Below are 26,507 nucleotides of genomic sequence, written 5' to 3' on the forward strand. Positions count from 1 at the left end.
ATATAGTTAAGAGTATCTGATTGCAAATGCAGTAAACCTATGAATGAATAACAAAGTCAGAAAACAAAAGGGCTCTGCCACCTGGAAATGTGTAGCCTCTACTAAAATTCTCTTGAGTCAAAGAGGATATATAAACCAAAATTGTAAGACTTCTATTTAACTATATGAAGCCTGGCATGGTGGCCCACGCCTGTAATCCTAGGAACCTGGGAGGCCAAGGTGGGAGGATTACTTGAGCTCAGGTGTTCAAGACCAGCCTGAGCAAGAGCGAGACCCTGTCTCTACTAAAAATAGAAAAAATTAACTGGGCATGGTGGTGTGCGCCTATAGTCCCAGTTTCTCAGGAGGCTGAGGCAGGGGGATCATTTGAGCCCAGGAGTTGAGTCCAGCCTGGGCAACATAGTGAGATTTCATCTCTAAAAAAGCCAGCAATGAAAACATCTATATATCTGAATATATGAGATACAACTAAAAATAGTGCTCACGGGGAAATTTATACCTTTTAATTATATCAACAAAAATAAAAGTCTGAAAATAAACTAATTCAGCCTCTAACTCAAAAGGATAGAAAAATAACAACAACAACAAAATGTTTTGGGCCAGGTGCAGTGGCTCATGCCTGTAATCTCAGCACTTTGGCAGGAAGCCAAGGCAGGAAGATCACTTGAGCCCAGGAGTTCAAGACCAGCCTGGGCAACATAGTGAAATCTCATCTCTACAAAAGACTTTTAAAAACTAGTTGGGTGTGGTTGGAGGCTGAGGGGGAGAGGACCCACTTGAGCCCAGGAGTTTGAGGCTACAGTGAGCACTGATCGCACCATTCTGCTCCAGACGGGGTGACAGAGTGACAGTGAGATGCTATTTCTAAAAAAAAAAAAAAAAAAAAAGGAAAACAGAGAAAGACATTAATGATAAAACAGAAATTAATGGCTATAAAACAAAAACTATAACAAATAATAAAGAAGTTTGTTCTTAAAATCAAAATAAATATCTAACCTAATTAAGAAAAAGGGAGAAAATACAAATACACAAAAATTAATTATAAGAGGAGAAAAATCACATGAAGAAGGAATTAAAGATTACTTTGTACAACTAAACATAATAAACATAAAACCTGGACAAAATTCATTTCTAGGAAAATGTGATTTATCAGAATTAACCACAAGTTAAACAGAAAGCCTAAACAGACTCATTTCAAGAGAAAAAGTTGTCAAAGAGCTACTCTTCAAAAAAAAAAAAACACCAGGCTCAGACGATTTGACACAAGAATTTTCGCACACCTTGCAGAGCAAATAATTTGAATGGGATTTAAATGTTCTAGAGCCTAGAAAAAGAAAACTTCCCAATGCTTTTTATAAAGCAAGTATAAATTGCTTTGATACCAAAATCTTATAAAGATCTTATACAAAAACTTGACATCGACCTCCTTTTTTTTTGAGACAGTCTTACTAATCTCTTTTATGAATACTTATGCAAAAACCCTTAATAAAATATTACGAAACAGAATCCAACAACACATTAACAATATGACATCATAATGCAGTGGGGTTTATTTCATTAATGCATGAATGGTTCAATACTAGGAAATTTAGTAACATAAATCATGTGAATAGATCCAAAGAAAAAATAAAAGATCATTTTCACAGATGCTGTAAAAAAGGCATTGTACCAAATTCAACACGTTTTTTATATAGTCAATGAAATAAATCAATTACTACTTCTTGAGCATGATAAAAATATATTTATCATCCCAGAAGCAACATTTTACCTGATGAGGGTATAGCCTGGAGGCATCCATGTAAAATCAGGAATAGGTGGATGGAATTCTCAACATTATATTTAATACAGATACTCCTCGATTTATTATGGGGTTACATCTTGATGAACATTGAAGATATCCTAAGTGGAAAATGCATTTAATACACCTAACCTACCAAACATCATAGTTGAGCCTCACCTGTCATAGAGATGCTCAGAACCCTTACATCAGCCTACAGTTGGGCAAAATTTTCTAGCAGTGCAGTACACTCTAGGAGTATCAGTTGTTTACCCCCATGATCTAGTGGCTGACTGGGAGCTGCCACTGTCCAGCATCGCAAAAGTATTGTACCACATATGGCTAACCTGGGAAAAGATCAAAATGCAAAATTCGAAGTACTCTTTCTACTCAATGCATATCACTTTTGCACCATCACATAGCCTAAAGATCTTAAATCGAACCATCACAAGTCGGGGACTGTCTGAATGCATAGGAAGAATTTCCATGTACATTAATGATGGGCTATAGAATACAGATCTATCATCCTAATGAAAATAATTAATAAAGCTACAGAAATATAAACATCAACAGAGTAAGCAGCTTTCAGGGCTGAAAGCAAGGGGAGGGTGGGGACTTAGAGAGATGAGCCAACACCAGCGCTGTTTCTGCTCTGGGGATATTTGCTGATTTGGACAAGAAACCGGAAAGGCTGAGCTAAGCCTCTTGAGAATAGGAGAATAAAAATCAAATCCGGAGCATGCCATGATTGGGGTCCAGACAATTCACTCTCCACTTTGGGGTCCAGCGCACCTGAGAGTAAGGGTGACTTGGAAGTAAAACAGCTCTCAAATATGGAAGGCTCTCTGGAAACATAGCAAGTTCCTCTGTAGCAACCACATCGAGTTCCCCAAAACTGGAACTTGGATTAAGATGGCCTCGGACTTCTAGTATCCCCAGGAGCCTAGCATCACAAAGAAAAATCATCTCTGGAAGAAGATAATACCTTAAGCTTCAAATTACGTCTATAATAATTTTCAAATACAATGTCAGTATGCAAAGATAACCAGGAACATGAGATGAGGCCATATGAATGGGAATTAGCAGAAACTTCAGACATGAGAAACATACTCCCAGAGCTCTAGATAATGACATACAGACTCTTAAACAACTATGCTACTATGTTTAAGGAGAAAATTTGCAAAACTTGAAAGTTTTGGCAGGAAACTAGAAACTACGTTAGAGTCACTATAAATTCTAGTCATGAGAATTGTGAAATTCCAGGACTTAATCGTAAAGTAAGGGTTTAACAGCAGAATAGAAACAGCCAAAGAGAGAACTAGTAAAATAAATCATGCAAAACTATCCAGAATAAAGCACTGAGAGGCAAAAGAATGGAAAATACAGAAGAAAGGATATGGTGAGAGGACCTAATAAACATTTATTTGGAGTACCAGGAAGAGAGAGAGGGAGAATGGAACAGAAGCAGTGTTTCAAGAGACAGTGAGAAGTTTCAAAGCTGATGAAAGCCATCAATGCACAAATTCAAAACCCAGTGAATTTCTGGCAGATTAAATGAAAGGAAATCTATATTGTTACACCAAGTCCAACTAATGACAAACACTATAAACACATGGGACAGGCATAAAACAGATTTAATGGGGAAACTTAGAAGACAGAGAGTCATCTGATGGAGGCGCCTTGTCTCTGAAGCTCCTGTCATCCCATGGGAGTTGTCAGTGCCAGGTCTGGCTGGTCACACGATAGGTTGTGCACCAGGAGAGGGATCTTGGTTCTTGTCATTCTGGATATTTGCACAGAAATTGGAAGGGAACAGGGAGCACTTGGCCAATCATGTAGGGAGATTTCAGGCTGTGGGGAATGGCTTTGCTGGTGAAAGAAATATCCTGATCTCAGATATTTTTCACCAAGGGATATCTGCATTCCAGAACTTGTATCAGCAGGACTTGAGCTCTTGCTGCTGGGCCAGCCTGTTAGATTACTGTTAACAAGCAGATATGTCTCTCCTTATATACCCAGACAAATCACTCTGAAACTACAGAAAACCAAAGTCAAATTCTTAAAAGCAGCCAGATTAAAAAAAGACATGTTACTTTCAAAGGAGCAGCCAGGAAATTGACAGCTGACTTCTTAACAGCAAGAATTAAAAGCAGAAAACAGTGTAGTCCAGACTTGCAATCTGGTGAAAGAAAATAGCTGCCAACTTTGAATTCTATGCCCAACCAAAAATCCATTAAGAATAAAGGCAAAATAGAGACTTTTTTTGATAAACTGAAATGGAAAGATTTCAGCAATAGGTCATCCACTGTCAGAGAAATTCTAAAGGGTGTTTTCCAGGCAGAAGAAAATGACCCTAGATGGAAGATCAGAGATTCGGGAAAGAATGAAAAGTAATAAAAATGATAAATATGGGGGTCAACTTAAATAAAAGCTGACTGTTCCACAATTATTGTGTCTATGTCTTTTGCAATATGTGCATGTGTATTTATAATACCCTCTAAATTGGGAGGAACCATGAACAGCATTTACATGTTGTACGTTGCCTGCATGATGAGGGAGAGAGCACATGTATTGATTAATGTTAGAGTCTGGCACCTGGAGGATGGATGTTGCCATTTCTAGGGTGACCACTGAAAGAAAACAGTGTATACATTTCAAACTAACAGAGTTTCAAAAATAAGACTTAAATGAACCAAAAAATAGGCAAGAAAGGAGTGAAAAGGCAACAAAGGACTGGTGGGAAATACAGAAAGCATCTAGTAGATGGAAGAAACTCAAATATATCAATCATTACAGATAATATAATTGAAGTGAAAAAAGAAAGATTGTCAGGCTAGGCGTGTGTGGAGGTACAGTCCACATAGGAAGCTCTGAACCAGAACCAGAGACACCTGAAACCTAAAGAAACAGGAAAGGTGGAGGAGAGGCCATGCCCACCTCCTGCCCTTCTGGCCTCAGCCATCACACTAGACAAGGTTTCTGTTGCAGCTGGGCCCTGCACTCTTCACTAGTTCATGGATTCCTCCTCCAGAAGGTTCCTGCCCATTTCATTTTCACACCTGCTCCTCTCTCAGCCCCCTCAGGGGCAGGCCTGGGTGCCATCAAACTGCCCTTTCTGCTCGCAGGAGCTGTTGGGTCGCTTATCTTGTTCCCTCCTGGGTCTGCTTCACGGTTCCTGGTTCTTTCTCTTTCCAGCCTTACCCCACCCAAGTACACTCCCCCTGGCCTTGGTGTGCAGCCCATTTGGCGGGAGAGTTGAGTGGATTTAAATATCTCCCCTCTTCCTCATGAGGACCAGTCACAAATGTGTTGCTAGGGTTTCATTTTTAGCTCACCACCCATACCTATTCTTTCATTAAAAAATTTCCCCCTGAATAGTACACGTTCACTGCTGAAAGTTTGAAAAATACAGAAAAGCACAAAGAGTAAGATATAAATCACCCTTAATCTCCTTGCCTAGAGAGAGTCAGTGTTACAACTTGGTGACTAGATCCCATTATAATCTTTTTTCTATGTATTTGTGTGTTTTCTTTTTTTTTTTTTTTGAGACAAAGTCTCGAGTTGTTGCCCAGGCTAGAATGAGTGCCATGGTGTCAGCCTTGCTCATAGCAACCTCAAACTCCTGGGCTTAAGCAATCCTACTGCCTCAGCCTCCCGAGTAGCTGGGACTACAGGCATGCGCCACCATGCCCGGCTAATTTTTTCTATATATATTAGTTGGTCATATAATTTCTTTCTATTTTTAGTAGAGACAGGGTCTCGCTCTTGCTCAGGCTGGTCTCGAACTCCTGACCTCGAGCGATTCACCCGCCTCGGCCTCCCAGAGTGCTGGGATTACAGGCGTGAGCCACTGCGCCCGGCCTCTTTTTCTTAAAAAAAGGGAAGTGGGGGTTATCATGCTCCACACAGTAGTGTAATCTGCTGATGCGGTGTAAACCTTCTCCTGAGTCATACAGGCTTGTCTGGGACAGGATTCTAATGACCATGTATGGCTCAATCATGATTCATTTAACTGATCTCTTTCTGCTCAGCATTTATACTTTTTCCATTTTTTTGGTCCTAAATGTTGCTGTAATAAATGATTATTTATCACATATACCTGATTGTTTTCAGAGGATAAATTACTGGAGGTGTCTTTGCTGTTCAGGGACTGTACCCATTTTTAAGGCTTTAGAGACACCGTGCCAAATTGCCCACTGTGTTCATCTTTAATTACTCTTTTGGGACTATGCCAAACTTTTCTGTGAATTCTAAAAAATTTGCTTCTTGATATTCCCTTTCTACAAGTCTTTCTTATTAGATTTCCTGTCAGGATTATAGACTTTCTTCTAGCCATGGCTGAAGCAGTTATAATCTGTTGTGGCCATTTATGGTCCCAGTGACCCATACCCTCCCTGGTTTGCTTAGAATTTGGTTTAGGGCCATATAACAGAATAACCCAAAGTCACCATGATTCAGACAAAATAAAAGTACATTTCTCTCTTACAGATGAAAGAAGTCCAGAGATGGACAGGCCAGGCTGAAATGACAGCTCTACCCAGTCATCTGGGCCTCCGCTCCTTCTAGCTGCCTCACCCCAGAATGTGGCTTTTACACTCATGACCCAAAATAGCTGCTCACGCACCAACCAACACATCCCATTTCAAGTAGCAGGAAAAAGGTGCCCCTTCCTTTTAAGGAGACTTTCTAGAAGTAATACTCATTACTTTAGCTTGTATCTCATTGGCCATAACTTATTTAGTCATATGGCCATAGCTAACTGAAAGGAAGGATGGGAAATGTAGTCTCCTAGCTAAGTGGCAAATTGCTCAGATAACAATCGAGGTTTTTCTACTGATGAGCCTCCTGAAAACAACAAAAACAAAAATTAAGGTCTTATTATTAAAGAGGAATGTCAGGCCAGGTATAATCCCTGTAATCCAGCTGTAATCCCAGCACTTTGGGAGGCTGAGGCTGGAGGATTGCTTGAGGCCAGGAGTTTGAGACTAGCCTGGGCAACATAGTGAGACCCTGTCTCTACAAATAACAGAAAAATTAGCTGGGCATGGTGGTGCGTGCCTGTAGTCCCAGCTACTTGAGAGGCGAGGCGGGAGAAAGGCTTGAGCCCACAAGCTTAAGGGTGCAGTGAGCTATGATGATGCCACTGCACTCCAGCCTGGGCAACAGAGTGTGACCCTGTCTCAAAAAAAAAAAAAAAAAAAAAAAAGAAAGAGTGGCTGTCAGGATACAACCATGTTACTTATTGTTTATTACTTATTGTTATGGGATGAATTATGTCCACTCAAAATTCATATGTTGAGCTCTAACCCCCAGGACCTCAGAATGTGTCTATATTTGGAGCGAGGTTCTTGAAAGAGGTAATTAAAGTAAAACGAGGTCACTAGAGTGGGCCTTAATCCAGCATGACTGGTGTCCTTAGAAGAAGAGATTAGGACAGACCCACACAGAGGGTCAACCATGTGCAGACACGGAGAAGACAGCCAACTGCAACCCAAGGAGAGAGGCCTCAGAAGAAACCAACCCTGCCAACAACTTAATCTGGGACTTTTAGCCTCCAGGCCCACAAGAAGACCAATTTCTATTGTTTAAGCCACCCAGTCTGTGGTACTTAGTTACAGCAGCTCAAGCAAACTAATACAGTTATCTGTTGATGTGTTACACATCACCACAACACATGATGGCTTAACCCACATTTATGACTGCACAGTTTCTGTGGGTCAGGAATCTGGGCACAGCTTAACTGGGTCCTCTGCTCCCTGCCTCTGACTAGGGTGCAATAAAATACCAGCTACCTCCCACCTGAAAGCTGACCAGGGAAGGGTCTACACCCAGGCTTGGGTCTCTCCAGCATGGCAGCTTGCTTCATCAAAGTGTGCAAGCCAAGAAGGCAATAGAGAGAGTACCAGTGTGACTGAAGTCACACCCTTTTGTGACCTGATCACAGAGTGACATTCCGTCACATTTGCTGCCTTATATTGGTCAGAGGCAAGCCACTAGGTGCAGCCCACACTCAAGGGGAGGGATCATACCAGGGCATAGATGCCAGGAGGAGGGAGTTACTGGGGCCATCTTACAAGTGTGTGGACCACAGCAATTGACAGCCTGGAGCCCGCCATCACGCCTGCCCTGTGCGAGATCCTGCACTTGCCCAGCCCAGCCTTTGTTAACAACAAGGAATAGGAACTAAAGGCTATTCCTCTGCTGTCCTTGTGAGAAGGGGAGACAGCTGCCATCCCCTTGGGAACAATGCTGGGCCTCCCTCTACCTGACCTCTTTTTGGCAAGGGACAGGCTCTGAGAGAAAGTGGAGACATTGCTTGTGACCACAGAACAGGGGACTCTGAGTGGCAGGTGTGACCTGCCCTGAATGGGCTTTAATAGGTTTGTCATCACATGCATCACCCCCCTGGGCAGCTCTGAGGCTCACCCCACTCCCTGTGGGCTGGAGGTGATGGCAGGTGATGCCCCCACCATGCCTGACCCCTCTGCTGCTCATCCCAGTGCCAGCCTGCACCCCTGGCCATGAGGAGGCCCCCACAGACCTTTGTTGAGCTGCTGCTGAACGGTGCCCTGTGGGGGTCCCCCCACAGAGGCCAGAGGATGGTGCTCTCCTTAGGAGGGGTAATCATTCCCGTGGGGAATGTCTCTGAGCAAAGCTTGTTTTCGTGGCTCTAGCCACGGCCTAAGGTAGCAGGCTCTGACCACTCGAGCCTGCCCCAGACCTTCCTCCCTCCTTCTCAGCGGGGCTGCCCTGCAGGGGCCTCTGCTCGCTGGGGGTCGTCACCAATCATGCATTCTCTGTGTTCTGTGCAGGGGTTCACTCATGTTCCCTCTGCTCCAGCAAAACCCTCAACATGCTCCCCGCGGGGCTGTCGGGGTGAGCCCCTCCCCAAGGCCCGGCCATCCTGGTGGACGAGTGAGCCCCGCGGGGATCTCCAGCTCCAAGCCCGATGCCGCTCTGCGGCGACTCCCGGCGTCCTGGGCCTTCCCCGTCGCTCTTAGCGTCGCTCTTCTCCCGGCTCCTGCATCCCTCCCTGTCTCCGCCCCTGCACCCCTTCCTGTCCCCGCTCACCTTCCCCCTGTCCTCCCTCACCCTTTCCCTGTCCCCCCTCACCCTCTCCCCGCTCCTGCACTTCTCCCTGTCCCCCTCACTTTCTCTCTATTCCCGCTCCTGCACCCCTCCCTGACCCTGCTCACTCCCTCCCTGTCCCGCTCCTGCACTCCTCCCAGTCTGCGCTCACCCCGTCTCTGTCCCCGCCTTTCGCCGTGCCTCGCCCCTCGCTGCCCGGCCCCTTCCCCAACCTCAACCGTGTTGCCCCGCCCCTTCCACACCCGCCCCTTCCCGGTCCCGTCTCTCGCCCCGCCTCCTCCCGCCGAGCCCCGCGCCTTCACCCGGGAGGGGCGCTGCGATCTCAGCGGCCCCAGTGGCTGCGTGGGACAAACCTGCGGGTACGGGGGGGCGGGTCCGCGCCTCGGCCGGCCATTGGCAGAGGCCGCCGCCTCGGGCTGTCAATTCCGCCGGCCCGGCGTGGCCCCGCCTCCGCCGCCGCAGCGTCGCGGGGCGCAGGGAGCCGCGGGGGCTGCCGGGCCGGGTCCAAGATGGCCGGGCGCCTCGGTTCGGCGTTTACCCCGCGGCCGCGAGCCCCATTCATTGCCCCGCTGCTGAGCGGTGCCGCAAGCCGGCCCAAGGATTCTGGGGGCTGCCCTCCGGGGCAGGAGGCCACCATGGCGACCCTGGAAAAGCTGATGAAGGCCTTCGAGTCTCTCAAGTCCTTCCAGCAACAGCAACAGCAGCAGCAGCAGCCGCCGCCGCCGCCACCACCTCAGCCTCCTCAGCCCTCGCCGCAGGCACAGCCGCCGCCGCCGCCTCAGCCACAGCCGCCCCCGCCGCCGCCCCCGCCGCCGCCCGGCCCGGCGGTGGCTGAGGAACCATTGCACCGACCGTGAGTTCGGGCTCGCTGCAGCTCCCTGCCTTGGCGGGCCCCAGCGACGGCGGGGGCGGCGGCGACGCGAGCCCCGGGTCCCGCGGCCACAGGGGTGACCCCGCAGCCTAGCCCGGAAGGGGACACCCGCCCCTTCCTGCGGCGAGATCCCCTACCAACCCCGGTCCGCTCGCTTGGGTCTCCTCTGTCCTTCCGCGAGGAAGGCTGAGCCTCGCTAGTGCCTGTCCCGAATTCATCGAGGGGAGGCACAGCCCGTCTTCTCGCCCTTCCCAGGATGCGGAGAGTTAGGGAGAGAACTTGTATTTTTTTATTTGCGAGAAACTGAGGCAGGAGGTGCTCTTAACTGTTAGGAAGAGAACTTGGAAGAGCCGAGACCGCGTCCCATTTGGCTGTTGCAGGGCCACTTCCCTTTCCTCTCCTAGTCTGAGAGGGAGGAGGGCTGGAGGCGCAGGGCACCTCGAGAGGAGCCCTGGATTGGGGCTGGAGAGATGTGGGCTAGTGGATGACATAATGCTTTTAGGATGTCTCGGCAGGAGTGGTTGGCGGGGCGGGGGAGTGAGGACGCGTCCAATGGCAGATTCTTTTTCCAAGTGGCACTTTAAGCAGCCTGTGACTTGAGACTCTTCCTACATTCTCAAGGCATTTCATTTAGTTAATGAGCGCAGTGGTAGTAACAAGATTTTAAACATCACCTTAGAGACCTGCTCAACTAAGTTCAAGTTGGTCTGCAGGAATTTGAGTTGTGGTTGCCATGAACTGCTTCGATTATTAACAAGTGAGAAATAATAAAATTGACTTAAATATTAGGAGGAGTTGGCTGGAGTTTATCACCTATTTTCTTTTGGAAATAAAACGATATATTGTTGAGAGGGAGGTTAATTGCGGGGTGGGGTGGGGCTGGAGGAGGGTGTACTTTTCACCTGTATTGCAGTCAAGCTTGGTAGTACATGGGATGTCTGCAGGCTCCATGGACATCTCAGGTGTACCCAGTAAGATTCTGTTTGCTTCACTGCAGACATCCTGTTACTTTTTGGAAGCTGGGGTCTCTGCAGCTTGTGGTTGGGGGCAGGTTTTGAAACAGAAAAAGAGAGACCGTTAATAACATCTAACAGACCCCGGGGGCAGCTTCCCTGGAACTCTTTGCTGAGCCTTCAGCAGAGGTTAGGAAGTGCTCTGCTGCAGTTCAGGCCTTTCTCTCCCTGATCTGGATGTGTATAAAATGGCATTTGATAAGGGCAGTTTTCAGGAAGCAGCCCCTAAAAGAATCTTATTCTATTAAGACTGATTCATTTTTTAGTAATGTTTCTTGGTCTTTATGTTTCTGTTGTGATCCTTGCCTTGTCCTGAGTGTTTAATTAGGAAATGAGGATTTAGGGAGTAATGGCTTATTTGTTAGAATAAAACTTAGAATAAGTTTTTCTTCTAAAAGGTGAAAAACCTGTTTGGATACTTAGAGGAATTTTTAAGCAATTTGACATGTTTCTGCAGCAGGTACTTTCTCATCATTCCAGAGTTTTATTGTAGTGCTGCTTTAGGAGGTAGGTGTCATGGAAGCTCACACATTGCTTATATCTTGTGAAAACACTAAGCAGGGCTCTGGGTGAGAAGGAAGACCTTACTGCTGGGCTGCTTCAGACACCTGATCCTTCTAAACAATATGCTATCTCTTTCTTATGCTGATTTGACAGAATTTGAGTTCACTTATCTTCAGAATATGGGTATCAAGAGATTTCCTTTGCCATCTTGACAAAGTAAATAGGTTTTGTTTCATTAAGGTAATGCATGATTGCCTTATTTTTAAAATTTAACCTATTATTTTTGCATAAGAAATACTCAACGCCTGTAATCCTAGCACTCTGGGAGACCAGGGCGGGTGGATCATTTGAGCTCAGGAGTTTGAGACCAGCCTGAGCAAGAGTGAGACCCCATCTCTAGTAAAAAAAAAAAAAAAAAAAAAAGAAATTATATGGACAACTGAAAATATATATACAAAAAATTAGCCGGGCATGGTGGCACATGCCTGTAGTCCCAGCTACTCGGGAGGCTGAGGCAGTAGGATTGCTTGAGCCCAGGCGTTTGAGGTTGCTGTGAGCTAGGCTGACGCCACGGCACTCTAGCCCGGGCAACAAAGTGAGACTCTGTCTCAAAAAAAAAAAAAAAAAAAAAATATATTAACATGATGCAAATCGTAAAATTTCAAAAGGCTAATAATTAAAATATCTCCCTTCCACCCCTGTCTTCTGAGTACCTAAGTTTGTCTCCAGGAGCAAGTACTATTATACTTCCTCATGTATCCTCCCAGATATAATCTATGCCTATGTTTAGATAGATCTAAAATTATTTAAAAACAAAAGTAGTTTAGTAACTTAAAAGTTACTTTTAAAAGATTATTTTTAAAAAGATTCTTAGCATGCTCTAAAATCAACTACATGAGGCTTAATTGTTATTTTTAATAAAATTCATATACACGTGTCTGTTTTGCTGTTGAGAAAGCAGGTATTCATTAATTTTGAGTAACAAGCTCACTGCTCCCAAGTTTGGATCTTGGCATTTTTGTTCACATGCTTCAGCTTAAAAGTTCTTTTCCCAAAGTAAGATTGGCCAAGGCAATTTACAAAGTATCTGTTCTATTTTTGTGGCTATTGCTCTGTTGTGTGGAACTGTGGTGTTGCAGCCATGCATGGGGTTCAGTTTAAGTGGGAGTGCTGGCATTTTGCTCAGCATATAGGATGCAGTTCTGTGTGGGGCTGGCTACACAAGCCTGGCGTGCTTGGGAGAGTCCCAACAGTAATTATGAGGCAGTGGATATTTGCCTTTGGCACTTTCTCATTCTCCTTCAGATTTCTACCTAGTTTTTCCCTGACTTCTCTTTTTTTTTTTGAGATAGAGTTTTGTTCTGTCACCTGGGGCTAGAGCTGTCATCTGGGGCTAGAGTGCAGTGGCGTCATCATCTGACTTTTAACTGTTCATCAGTAAATATTTACTGAACATCTACTATGTGCTTGGCACTGTTCTAGGTCCAGGGCTCAGCAATGAACAAAGCTATGTCCTCATGAAGCTTTCATCTTAATGAGGGACATAGACAATAAGCAAGATAGATAAATAAAATATACAATATGTTAAGAAGTAAAGGCTGTGCTGTGTGTGGAAACTTGAAAATAAGTGAAGGAGGAGCAGCAAAGCAAGAAGGGAACTAGGAAATGTCAGGGTTAATAAAATGTTGACATTTGAGATAGGTGTCCAGGGAAGGGCCTCTGAGATGATGGCTTTTGAGTAAAGACCTGAAGAGGGTTAAAGGTCTAGCATAAGGGTGTATAGAGGAGGGGTCTCCCAGGTAGGGAGAACAGGAACAAAGTCCCCCTGTTTGCAAGGATGTCATTTTGCTTGGGTGAATTGCGGGGAATACTTGAGTAGGAGGTAAGGTCAGTGAGGTCAAGGGAGTGCCATATCAGATCAATACCACTTGCCTTGAAGGTAGAATAAAGACATTGGCATTTATTTGAGTGAGATGGAAAATCATTGGAGGGTTAAAGAAGAGGAGTAGCATGATGCAGATTCCATTTTAAAATGAATTTTAGCTGAGTGTCATGGCATGTGCCTGTAGTCCCAGCTATCTGGGAGGCTGAGGCAGGAGGATGGCTTGAGCCTAGGAGTGAGCCCAGGAGTTCAAAGCTGCCATGAGCTGTGATCCCGCCATTGCACTCCAGCCTGGGTGATAGAGCAAGACCCCATGTTAAAAAAAAAAAATTTAAAAAATAACTTTGCCTGAAAATAGTGAAGTGGAACATGGCAGAACCAGGAAACCAGTTAGGAAGCCATTGCAGTGCTCAGATGGGAGGATGGTGGATTCTGTCAGGGTGTTGTTGGCAGTGGGCAAGGTGAGGAATGACTGGATTTTGAAGGTAGAACCAGCAGTTCTTGTTGATCTCTGCTAAGCATAATGTAATTTAGCAGTAGTTGGTGCTACCAGTTAGGATTGTATTCAGCTGCAAATATCAGAAAATGCTGCTAAATAACTTAAATAGGTGAGAGTTTATAAGAGGACAAAAATAAGTCTATTTGAAGAAGTTCAACAATAAGATCAAGGACACAGGATCTTTCTTACACTTAGCTTGCAAGCCCTGGTCCTCATTCTTTTTTTTGAGACAGAGTCTCACTCTGTCGCTGGCGGTAGAGTGCAGTGGCGTCATCATAGCTTATTGCAACCTCAAACTCCCAGGCTCAAGCAATCCTCCCACTTGAGCCTCCCAAATAGCTGGGATTACAGATGCGTACCACTATGCCCGATGTATTTGTCCACTATTAACTACAAAATTCAGTCCCTGTTTTTAAGTGAATTCATTTAAGCAGACTTTTGGTGTAATTATTGTAATAAGGAGAACCTCTTTTACTAATAAAGTTCTCATTGTATAGTATTATATAACGCTTCAACCTTTGTATTTAAATTTAACACGGCATCACTGATTTTTCAGTGCGTTCATAGATCTTGTCTCTACCTGATAAGTGGTGGTGTAGGATGCTGGTGCTGAAAAAGACCATAAATTTTGACAAAGTGTTAAATCATTATAACGTGTGTGTGTATATATATGTGCTCAGCGTTAAACTATGCGTGTTTTTCTAAACCATTGCTACTTTGAGAAAAAGTACGAAGCATAATTCGAAATGAGTTGGTGTGTCCTTTCTTAAAACAATCTTTCTGAAAGTCCTAATTGTCTAGGAATGCTCTCATGTGAGTACAGTACTTGGCAGAAGTTAGAGAGCAGCTGATGAGTCAGAGCTCTGGACCCCTGCCCTCCCCGTCAGCCCTGCCCCTGCAGAGGATGCATCCTCCAAAACTTGGTTCTGTTTGCTTCCTAGGATGTGTAGGCCTCCACTCGAGGGGTGTGTGAATACTTGTGAGTACGGATAGCAAGACAAGACAAGGGAGTGTTTTCAAATTCCGTGGGCAGTCCAGGCCACCCCCCAACCTGGAATCCCATTTTTGATGCATAATCTTAAAATAATTCTAGAGATAAGAATTCAGACGAGAGGGCTTGAATCACATTTTTAGAATTAATTCTTTAATAATTTATAAAATGTGATTCTAGTATGATATTGAGCAGTGGTCCCCAACCTTTTTGGCACCAGGGACTGGTTTCATGGAAGACAGTTTTTCCAGGGATGGGGAGGGGGTGTCGGGTGGGTAGTGGTGGTGAGGGGGAATGGTTTTGAGATGATTCAAGTGCATTACATTTATTGTGCAGTCAAATCTCTCTGTTAATGATAATCTGTATTTGGAGCTGCTCCCCAGTGCTAGCATCACCGCCTCAGCTCCACCTTAGATTACCAGGCATTAGGTTCTCATAAGGAGCAGGCAACCTAGATCCCTCGCATGCGCAGTCATGCACAGTTGATAGTAGGGTTGGTGCTCCTATGAGAACCTAGTGCTGCTGCTGATCTGACAGGAGGCAGATCTTATGCAATGATGGGGAGTGGCTGTAAATACAGATGAAGCTTGCTTGCTCACCCACTGCTCATCTCCTGCTGTGTGGCCTGGTTCCTGACTGGCCACAGACTGGTACTGGTGGGTGGCTCAGGGATTGGGGACTGGGGACTGCAACTATAGAGTCCTTGTTCTTTACATGTCTCTCTTTACAATTGTGTGCCTGTACAGATTGCCTCATTACACAATTAGAGGAGGCTGACTGGCCTTTGTTTTAAATTTGAAGGTGAAGTTAAAATGACTATATTTACCAGAAGTAGTTGAAAAGCTAGAACTGTTCTTACCCTGTTTATCCATTTCTTGCTCAAGGCAAGGTGATTCCTTTTTTGCCTTAATTTCCATACTTTTTGGGTAGAACAAGTCAGTTTGAATTATCAGTTCATCACCTAATTAAATTCCATGGGAGAATGAAATAGTTACAGTTCTATTAATCTTCCAAGTTTGCTTATTAGACAAAATGAGATAGTAGGTGGTGTTCAGACAGGGACCACAGAATGTACGGGAACTGAGTAGTGAAGATGGGTTACCAAAACCGCTGCGAGTTTTTTGAGTGGCCCTGTTTCCCTGAACGTTAGAGATTATAGAGTGAGGACTAAAGTTGGAAAGGTAGCCTGGGGCCAAATTGTAATGGGCCTTGTGAAACCGGACTAGGAAGTTTTTGCTGTGGGGTAGTGGCTTACTGTACCACCATTGCCTTGCTGCCCTATATCTTTCAGTGGGTAGTACTGAAGGATTTTGTTCTGGATTTTCCAATACTTTTGGTTAATGTTCTTTTCTTTGGGGTGTCTGAGAGTAAAGTCCAATCCTTATATTTAAATTAGGGTATTCTTCAGTGTGATAAGAGATACTTTTTACAGATTTTGGTTATACTTGCTTACATTTTTTTAAGCTGATATTTTGAGAGTTTGATTCTAACATAGGAAAACTGTATAGTTCTTACAATGTGTAAGGTGTCAGATTACACATGTTTAGCCATGTTAGAAATAACAGTGGATTTTGGAAAAATGGAACAAAATCAAAATATTTTGGTAGCAAGTAGATGGTTTGTTTTTATGCTTCTCACACAAAATAGGTACTTACTAATTGTTTGAATTTTAATAGTAAGACTAGCAATAGCAACCATAGGCGACTTTATCTACCAGCAGAATTTTATGATTGTAGGGCTATCAATTGAGTGTCGAAAAGATTAGATTTAAATATATTATGCCAGAAATTTTGTTTCCCTCAATAGGGTTTGGATTGCTGGGAAATGATTCTGCTTGATGGAAAAGGAGAAACTTAAAATATGTGCTTTCTTTGTAGCTGACCATAATGGAAGTATGCTGTCTTCTATTGATAGTACAGGTTTTTTTTTGTTGTTGTTTGTTTGTTTTTGAGACAGGGTCTCATTCTGTCACCCTGGGTAGAGTGCAGTGGTGTCATCATAGCTCACTTCAACCTCAAACTCCTGGGCTCAAGGGTTCCTCCTGCCTCAGCCTCCCGAGTAGCTGGGACTATAGATGCGTGCCACGATGCCTGGCTGATTTTTCTATTTTTAGTAGAGACAGGGTCTCGTTTTTGCCCAGGCTGGTCTTGAACTCCTGAGCTCAAATGATCCTCCTGCACTGGCCTCCCAGAGTGCCAGGATTACAGGCATGAGCCACTGCGCCCAGCCATGATAGTACAGTTTTGATAGTAAGAGTCATTGAAGGTTTGAAACATAGGATTTGGGATTGATTGTCTTAATCACAGTTAGAGGGACTACTCAGTCCATAGAATTTGAGTTGAAGTATGTTTGGGTTGCTCCACAGTTGTTTTGTTTTATAAGCTTTACTGTTTCTACTTTTCTTTTATCTCTCTTGGTTTTAGAAACTCAAGTTTAAAGTGAGGAATCTTATTGTTAATCTTCTGAATCCTACAAGACTGATTCAAGAACTTTTGAGTCAGTTTGTGTATTTAGCCTATTCTCCTTGCTCAGCTCTTTGTGGAACACCTGTGAAGTGTGGATGTTGTGTTCAATTCTGGTGCCAGAGACGTGATGTGGTCCTTGCTCTAGGTTGCCTGTTATCCCTGGGGAGGTAACTGAAGCAGCTGTTGCCAAAGAGTGTGTGCAGTGGAGATGCTGGCAGGCCCAGAGAAGGGCCATTGGTGAGTAAGGCAGGCCTCCCCCAAGGTGCTCAGAGGAGAAGCTAGACTGAAACAGACAACAGAATAACGTTTTACTTTGTTGGGTGAGATTGATATACTGTCTTTAACAGTTCTAGTTGGATCAACTTTGACCAAGTAAGTTTTGTGAAATAAGTCCAAGGTGGCAGGCCTTGAGAACTGATGCCATATTATTTATTGTTAACTGTATTCTTTTGGTTTATCTCATATATGAGGAGAGAGACAAATGTTTTTAAAACTCATTTGTATCTATCACTTCTGAGAAGATAGATGAATGTTCCATGGGTCTAGCCAGTTCTTTGTCAGGCATGTGGGTGATTACTGTGAAGCTGTTGATTTTTTTTTTTTTTTTTTTACTCTCTCTTGGTACACCTGATGGCTCTGCTGAGTGATATGCCCATTGGAATTCTACATTTTAATTTTTAACCACAGAGATAATTGGTAGATTGATGTGCTACTTTTATCAATGCAAGAGGCTATCGAGGCTATCTTGTTATCCAGGGAGCATTTTATGCCTCATAAACTTTTTAATTTTATTTTAAGAGACAGGGTCTTGCTCTGTCACCCGTGCTACAGTGCAGTGGTGCAGTCATGGCTCACTGCAGCCTTCAACTCCTGGGTTCAAGTGATCCTCCTGCCTCAGCCTCTTGAGTAGCTAGGACTACAGGTGTGTGTTACAACCTCTGGCTAATTTTTTTAGTTTTAATTTTTTGTAGAGACAGGGGTCTTACTATGTTGTGCAGGCTGGTCTTGAACTCCTGGCCTCAAGGCCTCCCAAAGTGCTGCGATTATAGGCATGAACCACTACGCCCCACCCATAAACTCTTATAACAGTCTGAAGGACCTTGGGAATCATCTGGAGACAGAGAGTCCACAGTCATGAAGGTTCTGCTTAGATTCTGACGTTGCTGAAAATCTCAGATCATGAATATTTCTATTCCAACCATCATTAAGTCATGAAAGTCCACTTAGTTGAGTGTTTGTCAACCTGTTTTTCTTTAGCACTCCTGCTAAGGAGTCTTTTTAGACACAAGTGTAACAGACTATCACATTAAGGGGCCATTACCTGTACGGCTAGGAGACTGCGTGTGTGAATTCAGTTCATTTAAGGACTTGAACAGATTTTAACTTTGGAAATCAAAGGGTAGTGGGCAGGTGAATTAATTTGCTTCCTAAAATGGTCAGTGTTCTTTAATTCCTTAATGGTTATCTTAAACTTGATAAAATCTACACTGCTGTAACAGAGACTTTAATATAGTGGTTTAAAGAGGAGAGCATTTTCATTCTCATTGGACTTCCTGTTTTTAAATTGAGATATAATTTATACATAGCAAAATGTACCCTTCTTAGTGTACAGTTCTATGAGTTCTAACAAATACATAAATCAAGATTTAGAACAGTTCTGTCACCCTCAAAATTTCCCATGACTTTTTGCTGTCAACTGCCCCCACTTCCTGCCTCTGGAAATTACTTGCTAGTTTTCCATTCTTGCAGTTTTGTCTGTTCCAGAGTGTTGTATAAATGGCATTATCCAGGGTAGTCTTTTGAGTCTTACTTCCCCAAACACAGTGCATTGGGATCATCCTTGTGTGTGTTGTCGGTGGCTTGTTCCTTCTTCACTGCCACGTGGTACTTTGTTGTCTGGCTTTAGTACTTTGTTTATCATCAGTCAGGTGAAGGTCCATTGGGTTGTTTCCATCATAGCAGTTTTGAAATGAGTGGCTCTTGAGGATGGGAAGTCTGGGGGTCGGTGCTTCTTAGGTCATTTAGGGACCCCTGATCCTTCCATCTTGTTGCTCTGCAGTCTTCTTATTTCTTCATCTGTATAATCAAAAACTGGGTGTTAGGCGTCTTTATTCCAATTGGAGGGAAGTAAAAGGGGAGATACCCAGGGCAAGCAAGTGAAGCAGAAGTTCCATATATCACTTCTGTTCCCATGTCATCTGTGAGAACTAAGTCATGTGTGTCTATAGCTAGCTACAAGCAGGCTAGGTATTGTAACTTCTAACTGGGGGGCCAGGCATCCAAGAAGGGAAGAATGGAGTTTTGTTGAATGATTAGCAGTCTGAAATAGAACATGTCAAAACAAGTCTGTTTTAGGAAACAAATGAATGGGAAATATTCAGTGGTCCATAGTAATAATAGACTCTTTACTGGGCAGCATTTGAGAAACCTCCTCCCCCCCCACTTGCCATGATATAGGTTTCTCATTCAGGCCTGGTTCTTTTCTCTGATTGGAACCCCTGTCTATTCTTCTCAGCTCTTGACTCCACCCTTTGGAGGGTCTTCTTGCCTGTTTTCTTCCTGGCCACATCTGAAGTGCCTTTTGGGGAGGGTATGTCCTCAGTGGATTTGCACAATTTTAATAGCCTACGCCTTCAAGTGGACTTTTAGGAGCCCAAGGATTGCATTAGGGATTATATAGTCACAGGTATTTGTAGTTTAGATTTTTTATTTCTTTGGTAATAGAATTCCCTCAAAAACTTTAGTCCTTTGGTTTAGTTGTTTCTAGTCAGTGCTGTGTTTTAGACCATTCTTCTCCATCTTATTTTGTTAGGGCCAAGCTTGAAGACATCTGAAGCCACAGGTTTGGGTGGGAAGGAGGCACCTTAAGTCTGATCTTTTTCACCAGGCTGTTTATGTCCTGCTTGGCTGGGAAATTTTCTTCTTCTTCTTCTTTTGTGAGATAGGGTCTCTATCTGTTGCCCAGGCTGGAGTGCAGTGGTGTGATCATAGCTCATTGCAGCCTTGAACACCTGGGCTCAAGTGTTCCTTTTGCCTCAGCCTCCTGAGTAGCTAGGACTACAGGTGTGTGCCACCATGCCTGGCAAATTTTTAAATTTTTTTTTAGAGCCGGGGTCTCACTATATTGCCCAGGCTGGTCTTGAACTCTTGGGCTCAAGCAGTCCTCCTGCCTGGGCCTCCCAAAGTGCTGGGATTAAAGGTGTGAACCACTGTGCCCGGCGGAGAAATCTTAATAGGAGGTTTATTTCCAGCTGTTTGGGGACATAGAAACGGTTTGTTTATTTTTGTTTATGCCTTATAGAGGTCTGTGTGGTATGGTATTGTTTATGCCTTATTGAGGTCAATATGGTATGTTGACTGCAGTCAATGAATAATGTGATTTTGAGAAATAGTGGCAGCTTGGTATTTAGAGTAGGTATTATATTATTGCATTGTATTGAATTGGATTTCCCATCCACTGTAATCCATGCTATCATTCTGTACTGCTGAGAAAGAAAAAAAGTTGCTAATTAAACTATAACATGCCATTGGTTGTAAGATGCATTCTGGTTTCAGTGATGTTAACATGTGAAAAAAATGGGAAATTAAATGTGAATTGTTGAAATACCACGTAGATTTAAAGCCAGAGGACCTGGGTTTAAATGCTGGCTATGTTCCTTTTTGTCTGTGAGATCTTGGGCAAGTCCCTGTTGGCACTTTAGTTTCTTCTCTCTAAAACGGGGAAGATAAGCTACTTTAGTGACATTGCCTGATTCTTCTGTGGAGCAGTGTAGTCAGAAAGCCTGTGGTTGAGCTCCTCTCTGCCTCCCTGTCTTGTCCTGATCCCAGCCCTGTCCCCAACATGAGTGCAATGTTTTATTCAGAGTACTCAGGAAGTACTAATTGAATGAATGAATGATGTGTAGAAGTTGGATAATTCAACACATGCTCATTTCCTTTCCTCCTCCTTTTTTATTTTTAGAAAGAAAGAACTTTCAGCCACCAAGAAAGACCGTGTGAATCATTGTCTGACAATATGTGAAAACATAGTGGCACAGTCTCTCAGGTAATTGGATTTTGAACTTTCTAGAAAAAATAAAAATTTTGTGTTTTCAATCTTAATGGGCTGGACTAGTCTTTGTGTCCCAGTTGACTGAAAACCTTTAAGAAATCCATTTGAAGTAAGGACCCTTTTCCCATATTTCTGGGACCAAGGATATCCAGACACTATAACGAATAATGTTTCCTTTTTATAAACTTTTATATAATTATTGTTACCATTAGGATAATTGAACAGCATGTTTATATTTAATTAGCACGCTTGATAACTATAATTATTTAAAAATCATCTTTGGTTTGATATTTTTGCATTTACGGCAACAGTTGGAACAGCTTGAGGCTGCCCAATTTATCTTTTATTTGCTTTTCTTTGGCAGTTTGCTGCTGTTGGTTTGCCCCTGTCTTGGAGCCTGAGCTCCCAGCGATGGCTGCTGCCTGCTCATCTGTGCTTTGGGATTAGTGGGGTCGTGGGCAGTTGGCTGTGTTGGTTTCCTTTGCTTGATCTTTCTTAGTGGGGTGAACTAGTAGCATTTTTTTTTTTTTTTTTTTTAGTGACCGGGTCTTGTTCTGTCACCCAGGCTGGAGTACAGTAACACGATTATAGCTCACTGCAGCCTTGAACTCCTGGACTCAAACAATCCTTCTACCTCAGTCTCCCAGGTAGCTGGGACTACAGGCAATGCACCACCACACCTGGCTAACTTTAAGAAATTTTTTTTTTTTTTTTTTTTTGAGGGATGAGGTCTCGCTATGTTGCCCAGGCTGGTCTCAAACTCCTGGGTTTAAGTGATTCTCCTGCTTCAGCCAGCACCTTCTTTTGTAGCTTCTTTGCTAATTCTCCTTATTCTCTTTACTTTTGACTGTCTTTCTGATGATTGTTCCTAGTAGCTGCAGATGGTAAATGTTTTAGGCTTGTTTCTCATGGCTGAGTAGGAGACATATGCATTCTATGATTTCTGCATTCTCTTACCTAGGTGGGCATGTGTGAAATACTTTCCTTTCCCTTGGAATGAATAATTCATGTTATTTTTCTGCTAGAAGCTGGAAAGAGCTCTCTATAATCTATTAGAGAAAACTTCAAGAAAAATAATCTTTTTTTTTTTTTTTTTTTGAGACAGAGTCTTGCTCTGTTGCCCGGGCTAGAGTGAGTGCCGTTGCGTTAGCCTAGCTCACAGCAACTTCAAACTCCTGGGCTTAAGCGATCCTACTGCCTCAGCCTCCCCAGTAGCTGGGACTACAGGCATGCGCCACCATGCCTGGCTAATTTTTTCTATATATATATTTTAGTTGGCCAGATAATTTCTTTCTATTTTTGAGGCTGGTTTCGAACTCCTGACCTCAAGCAATCCACCCACCTCGGCCTCCCAGAGTGCTAGGATTACAGGCGTGAGCCACCGCGCCCGGCCGAGAAAAATAATCTTAAGTGTTCAATTCAGTACCTTCATAATGTGCAGCCATCACTACCATCCATCCTCAGAACTCTTGTTATCTGTCTAAACTGAAACTCTGTCCCTATTAAACAATAACTTTCCATTCCTGTCTCTCCCTGGCACCCACCATTCTACTTTTTGTCTCTGTGAGTTTGACTACTCTAGGGACCTCATATAAGTGGAATCCTACACCATAATATCTTTTTGGCGATCTGCTTATTTTTAATGTTACGTTGCATTTGTATTTTATACTTTCAAAGTGATTTCACATATTTCATTTTAGTTTAACTCATTTCCATAATTTGTGAAATATGGTAGATGATTCTATTTTTATCTAATTCGTGGAAATGTTGCACTTTGGGAGGTCAAGGTGGGAAGATTGCTTGAGGCCAGGAGTTTGAGACCAGACTAAGCAAGAGTGAGACCCTGTCTCTACTAAAAGTAGAAAAATTAGCTGGGCGTGGTGGTGTGCACCTATAGTCCCAGCTACTTTGGAGGCTAAGGCAGGAGGATTGTTTGATCTCAAGAGTTTGAGGTTGCAGTGAGCTATGATGAGACCACTGAACTGTAGTCCGGGTGATGGACAAGGCCCTGTCTCAAAACAAATAAAAAAAAGTGGGAAGAAAATGAAATAACAAATGAGAATATGTCTTGAAAATAAAAATAGAACATTTCCAAGTTAGTGTGCTGTTGTAGAAAGCAACACTATAATAACAGTAGAAAAGTAGAAAAAAAGAGTTTGAGTTCCATTTCCACTATCTATATAAGCTGGGTGACTTAGGTAAGTTTTTTTGTTTGTTTGTTTTTGGAGACAGAGTCTCCTGTTGCCTGAGGTAGAATGCAGTGGCATCATTGTAGTGCACTGCAACCTCCAACTCTTGGGCTCAAGTGATCCTACCGCCTCAGCCTCCCTAGTAGTTGGGACTATAGGTGCACCCGATCATGCCTGGCTAATTTTTACTATTTTTAGTATGGACGGGGTCTCGGTCTTGCTCAGGTTGGTCTCAAACTCCTGAGCTCAAGCTATCCTCCCGCATTGGCCTGACTTTAGGTAATTTTAACGTCTTTTAGCCTCTGTTGCCTCATTTATGGTGGGGAGTTCTCAGGGGGATCAGGTGATACATGTAATTGTGAAACAGTCACTGCATAGATGTGTTCATTAGTACATTCCATTGTGATGCACGTTATCTAAAGCTATAAATTATCATTACTTTTGTGTGAAATGACTTTAAATACTTGGCAAATATTTGGTGCCCTATGGCTGTAGCACAGCTTTGTTCATCTGATCTCCACCATCCAGGTCTCTCTGAAAGCTTATTGATCCAGAAAACTAAATTGCTTCCAATCTCAGTGCTTCACGCTTTATTCTTACCATTTTGTCTTTTGAGAATTCTCAGTGGACTTTATGGAATGTTGGCTCAGATTCACATATTAGTAAAGTATGTCGAAGTACCTAAGATTTATTTGTGATTCTGTTTGCCATATTAAATCAAAATAATAGCTGTTAATAGTTTTCACATTTGTCTCTTCTGTTTTTATGGAGTAATGCTGAGAGTTCATTGTACTTCTTGTTCTACAAAGAGGCATGTTAATAGGATGTATTTTGGAGCCCAAGAGGTTGTCCTTGGTCTTATCAGATCAAGAACAAATTTGTTTTAGGGTAATCTCCATACTTTGCCAGTATTCCAGAGTATATAGCTGAAGTGGATATTTTATATAAATATTTTTTATGGAAATATATTGATGTCTGGTATTTTCTATTATCTCTGTTTGAATATAACTAAATCTTTGGAACTTTTTTATAATGCTTATGTGATATACTGATTTTGTCTTTGATGAGGTTATTTAGTGCCTTCTGAAATTTTTAATGTGGAAAGTCATCTAAAATCATATTATGAGTATGTATTCTACAGCTGTCAATTGAGTGGTCTAAGCTATTGGTTCCTGAACATGGATAAGTATTAAAATCATCAGGAAAATTTGGTAAAAATATAGTAAGGAAGATACCTCACTACCCTTTTTCCCAAACACACTTATAATTTCTGTTTGGGTGAGGCCTAGGCATTGGTTTTTAATAAATATCCTCTCAGAATACTTAGGAACCCTCATTTAAGCAACCTCTTAGAAGTATAATGTACCTTGATAAGGTGACTAGGTAAAAGTAAATACACAAAAATCCATAGATTTCCCATATATTAGTGTAAATCAGAAAATATAATGGTTAAAGATCTAATTCATAGTAGCACCAAAGTATAAAATTCCAAAGAATTGGCTGGGCTCAGTGTTTCACGCCTGTAATCCTAGCACTCTGGGAGGCCGAGGTGGGAGGATCGCTTGAGCTCAGGAGTTCGAGATCAGCCTTAGCAAGAGTGAGACCCCATCTCTACTAAAAATAGAAAAAATTAGCTGGGTGCAGTGCCATGTGCCTATAGTCCCGGCTACTTGGGAGGCTGAGGTGGAGGGATCGCTGGAGCCCAGGAGTTTGAGGTTGCTGTGAACTAGGCTGATGACATGGCACTTGGGCCTGGGCAAGACAGCGAGACTCTGTCTCAAAAAAAAAAAAAAATTCCAAGGAATTGATAAGAAATATGGAGAAACTATATAAAGATTGCTATTAATGTTCCTTAAAGATACAGATGGCTATTTTACTTTCTAGATGGGAAGGTTTTATATCATAAAGTTGAATTTTCTCTAAATTAATCATAAATTTAAAATTATCTTTATCAAAATTCTAGTAGGTTTTTTTTTTTAGAGACAAGGTCTTGCTTTGTCACCCCGGCAGTGGTGTCATCATAGCTCATTGCAGCTGTGAACTCCTGGGCGTAAGTGATCCTTCTGCCTCAGCCTCCCAAGTAGCTAGGACTACAGCCATGTGCCACCATATTTGGCTAATATTTTTTCTTAAATGTTTTTTATAGAGACAGGGTCTCACCATGTTGCCCGGGCTGGTCTCAAACTCTTGGCCTCAAGTGATCCTCTCACCTCAGCCTCCCAAAGTGCTGGCATTACAGGTGTGAGCCACTGCACCTGGCCTAGTAGGGGTGTTTTTGAACTTACTCACCTGCAAGAACAAATACATGAATGTTGCAAAGAAAATCTTGAAATCATCAGTAATATGGTTAGACCGGGTGTGTGTGACATTAAAATAATGGTTGGACATTAAAGCAGGTATAGAATAGAAAGTTAGAAAAGTGTATGTATCTGTTTCAATTTGTGATAAAGATAACATATTTGTGTTAGCAGAGAAATGCATAATTTGGGAGAAAATTATGTCTCTACCTCACTTTGCAAACAAATGTAAACTTCAGATTAAAAAATGAAATAATTTCTTCAAAAAGAAAATTTAATCTTAGACTGAGGAAGGCTAACACTATAAAGGAAACAATTGTTTTGACTGGTAGGTATGTCAATATGTCAAAATCCACCTTAAACAAAATCAAAAGTACATTCTACTTGGATGAAGTATTGACAGCATATGTATCAAAGGTTTAATAGCCTGTGTAAACAGCAATTACAAATCAATAAGGAAAAGATTATCATCCTAATAGGAAAATAGACAAAAAAACAAATAGGTAGTTCAGAAGAGAAGAAATATGACTGGGCCAATAACCCTAATCGCTAACTAATACTTGTGCTTCCTTTGGAAAACTGTTCAGATTTACTAGTTATGGACTGAATGTTTGTGTCTCCCCCATAATTCATATGTTGAAACCCTGACTCCCAAAATGATGATATTTGGAGGTGGGGACTTTTGGAGGTTGGGTTTTTTCTCTGATACCAACCAGTTCCTCAATTCTCTGACACCAACTGAGTATCCAACAAGTCAATTCAATTTTGACTCTATCTTCCTGGAGTTAATGTCAGATCCCACAAGTTAAAGGGCTCAGCCCCACAAGACCACCCTCACTTCAGACACCAGTCACAAGTCCAAGGAGGCCACCGTACTTC

At 42.8% G+C, this 26,507-nt stretch overlaps 1 protein-coding gene across 5 annotated transcripts in view; it reads left to right on the top strand.

The window, feature by feature from the left end:
- The first annotated feature begins 9,344 nt into the window (after nt 1-9,344).
- Nucleotides 9,345-26,507, top strand: part of HTT (huntingtin) — a 154,341-nt gene continuing 137,178 nt past the window's right edge. For all 5 annotated transcript variants that reach the window (XR_006729418.1, XM_045528219.1, XM_045528220.1 and 2 more), the window contains exons 1-2: nt 9,345-9,719; nt 21,053-21,136. Coding sequence is in view for 4 of the 5 variants with exons in the window: in XM_045528219.1 (XP_045384175.1) it covers nt 9,376-9,719; nt 21,053-21,136 (428 nt within the window). In the remaining variant the exon portion in view is untranslated. The remainder of the gene's footprint in view (nt 9,720-21,052; nt 21,137-26,507) is intronic.

This window comes from Lemur catta, chromosome 17 (assembly GCF_020740605.2).
Source record: "Lemur catta isolate mLemCat1 chromosome 17, mLemCat1.pri, whole genome shotgun sequence".
Classification (NCBI taxonomy): Eukaryota; Metazoa; Chordata; class Mammalia; order Primates; family Lemuridae; genus Lemur; species Lemur catta.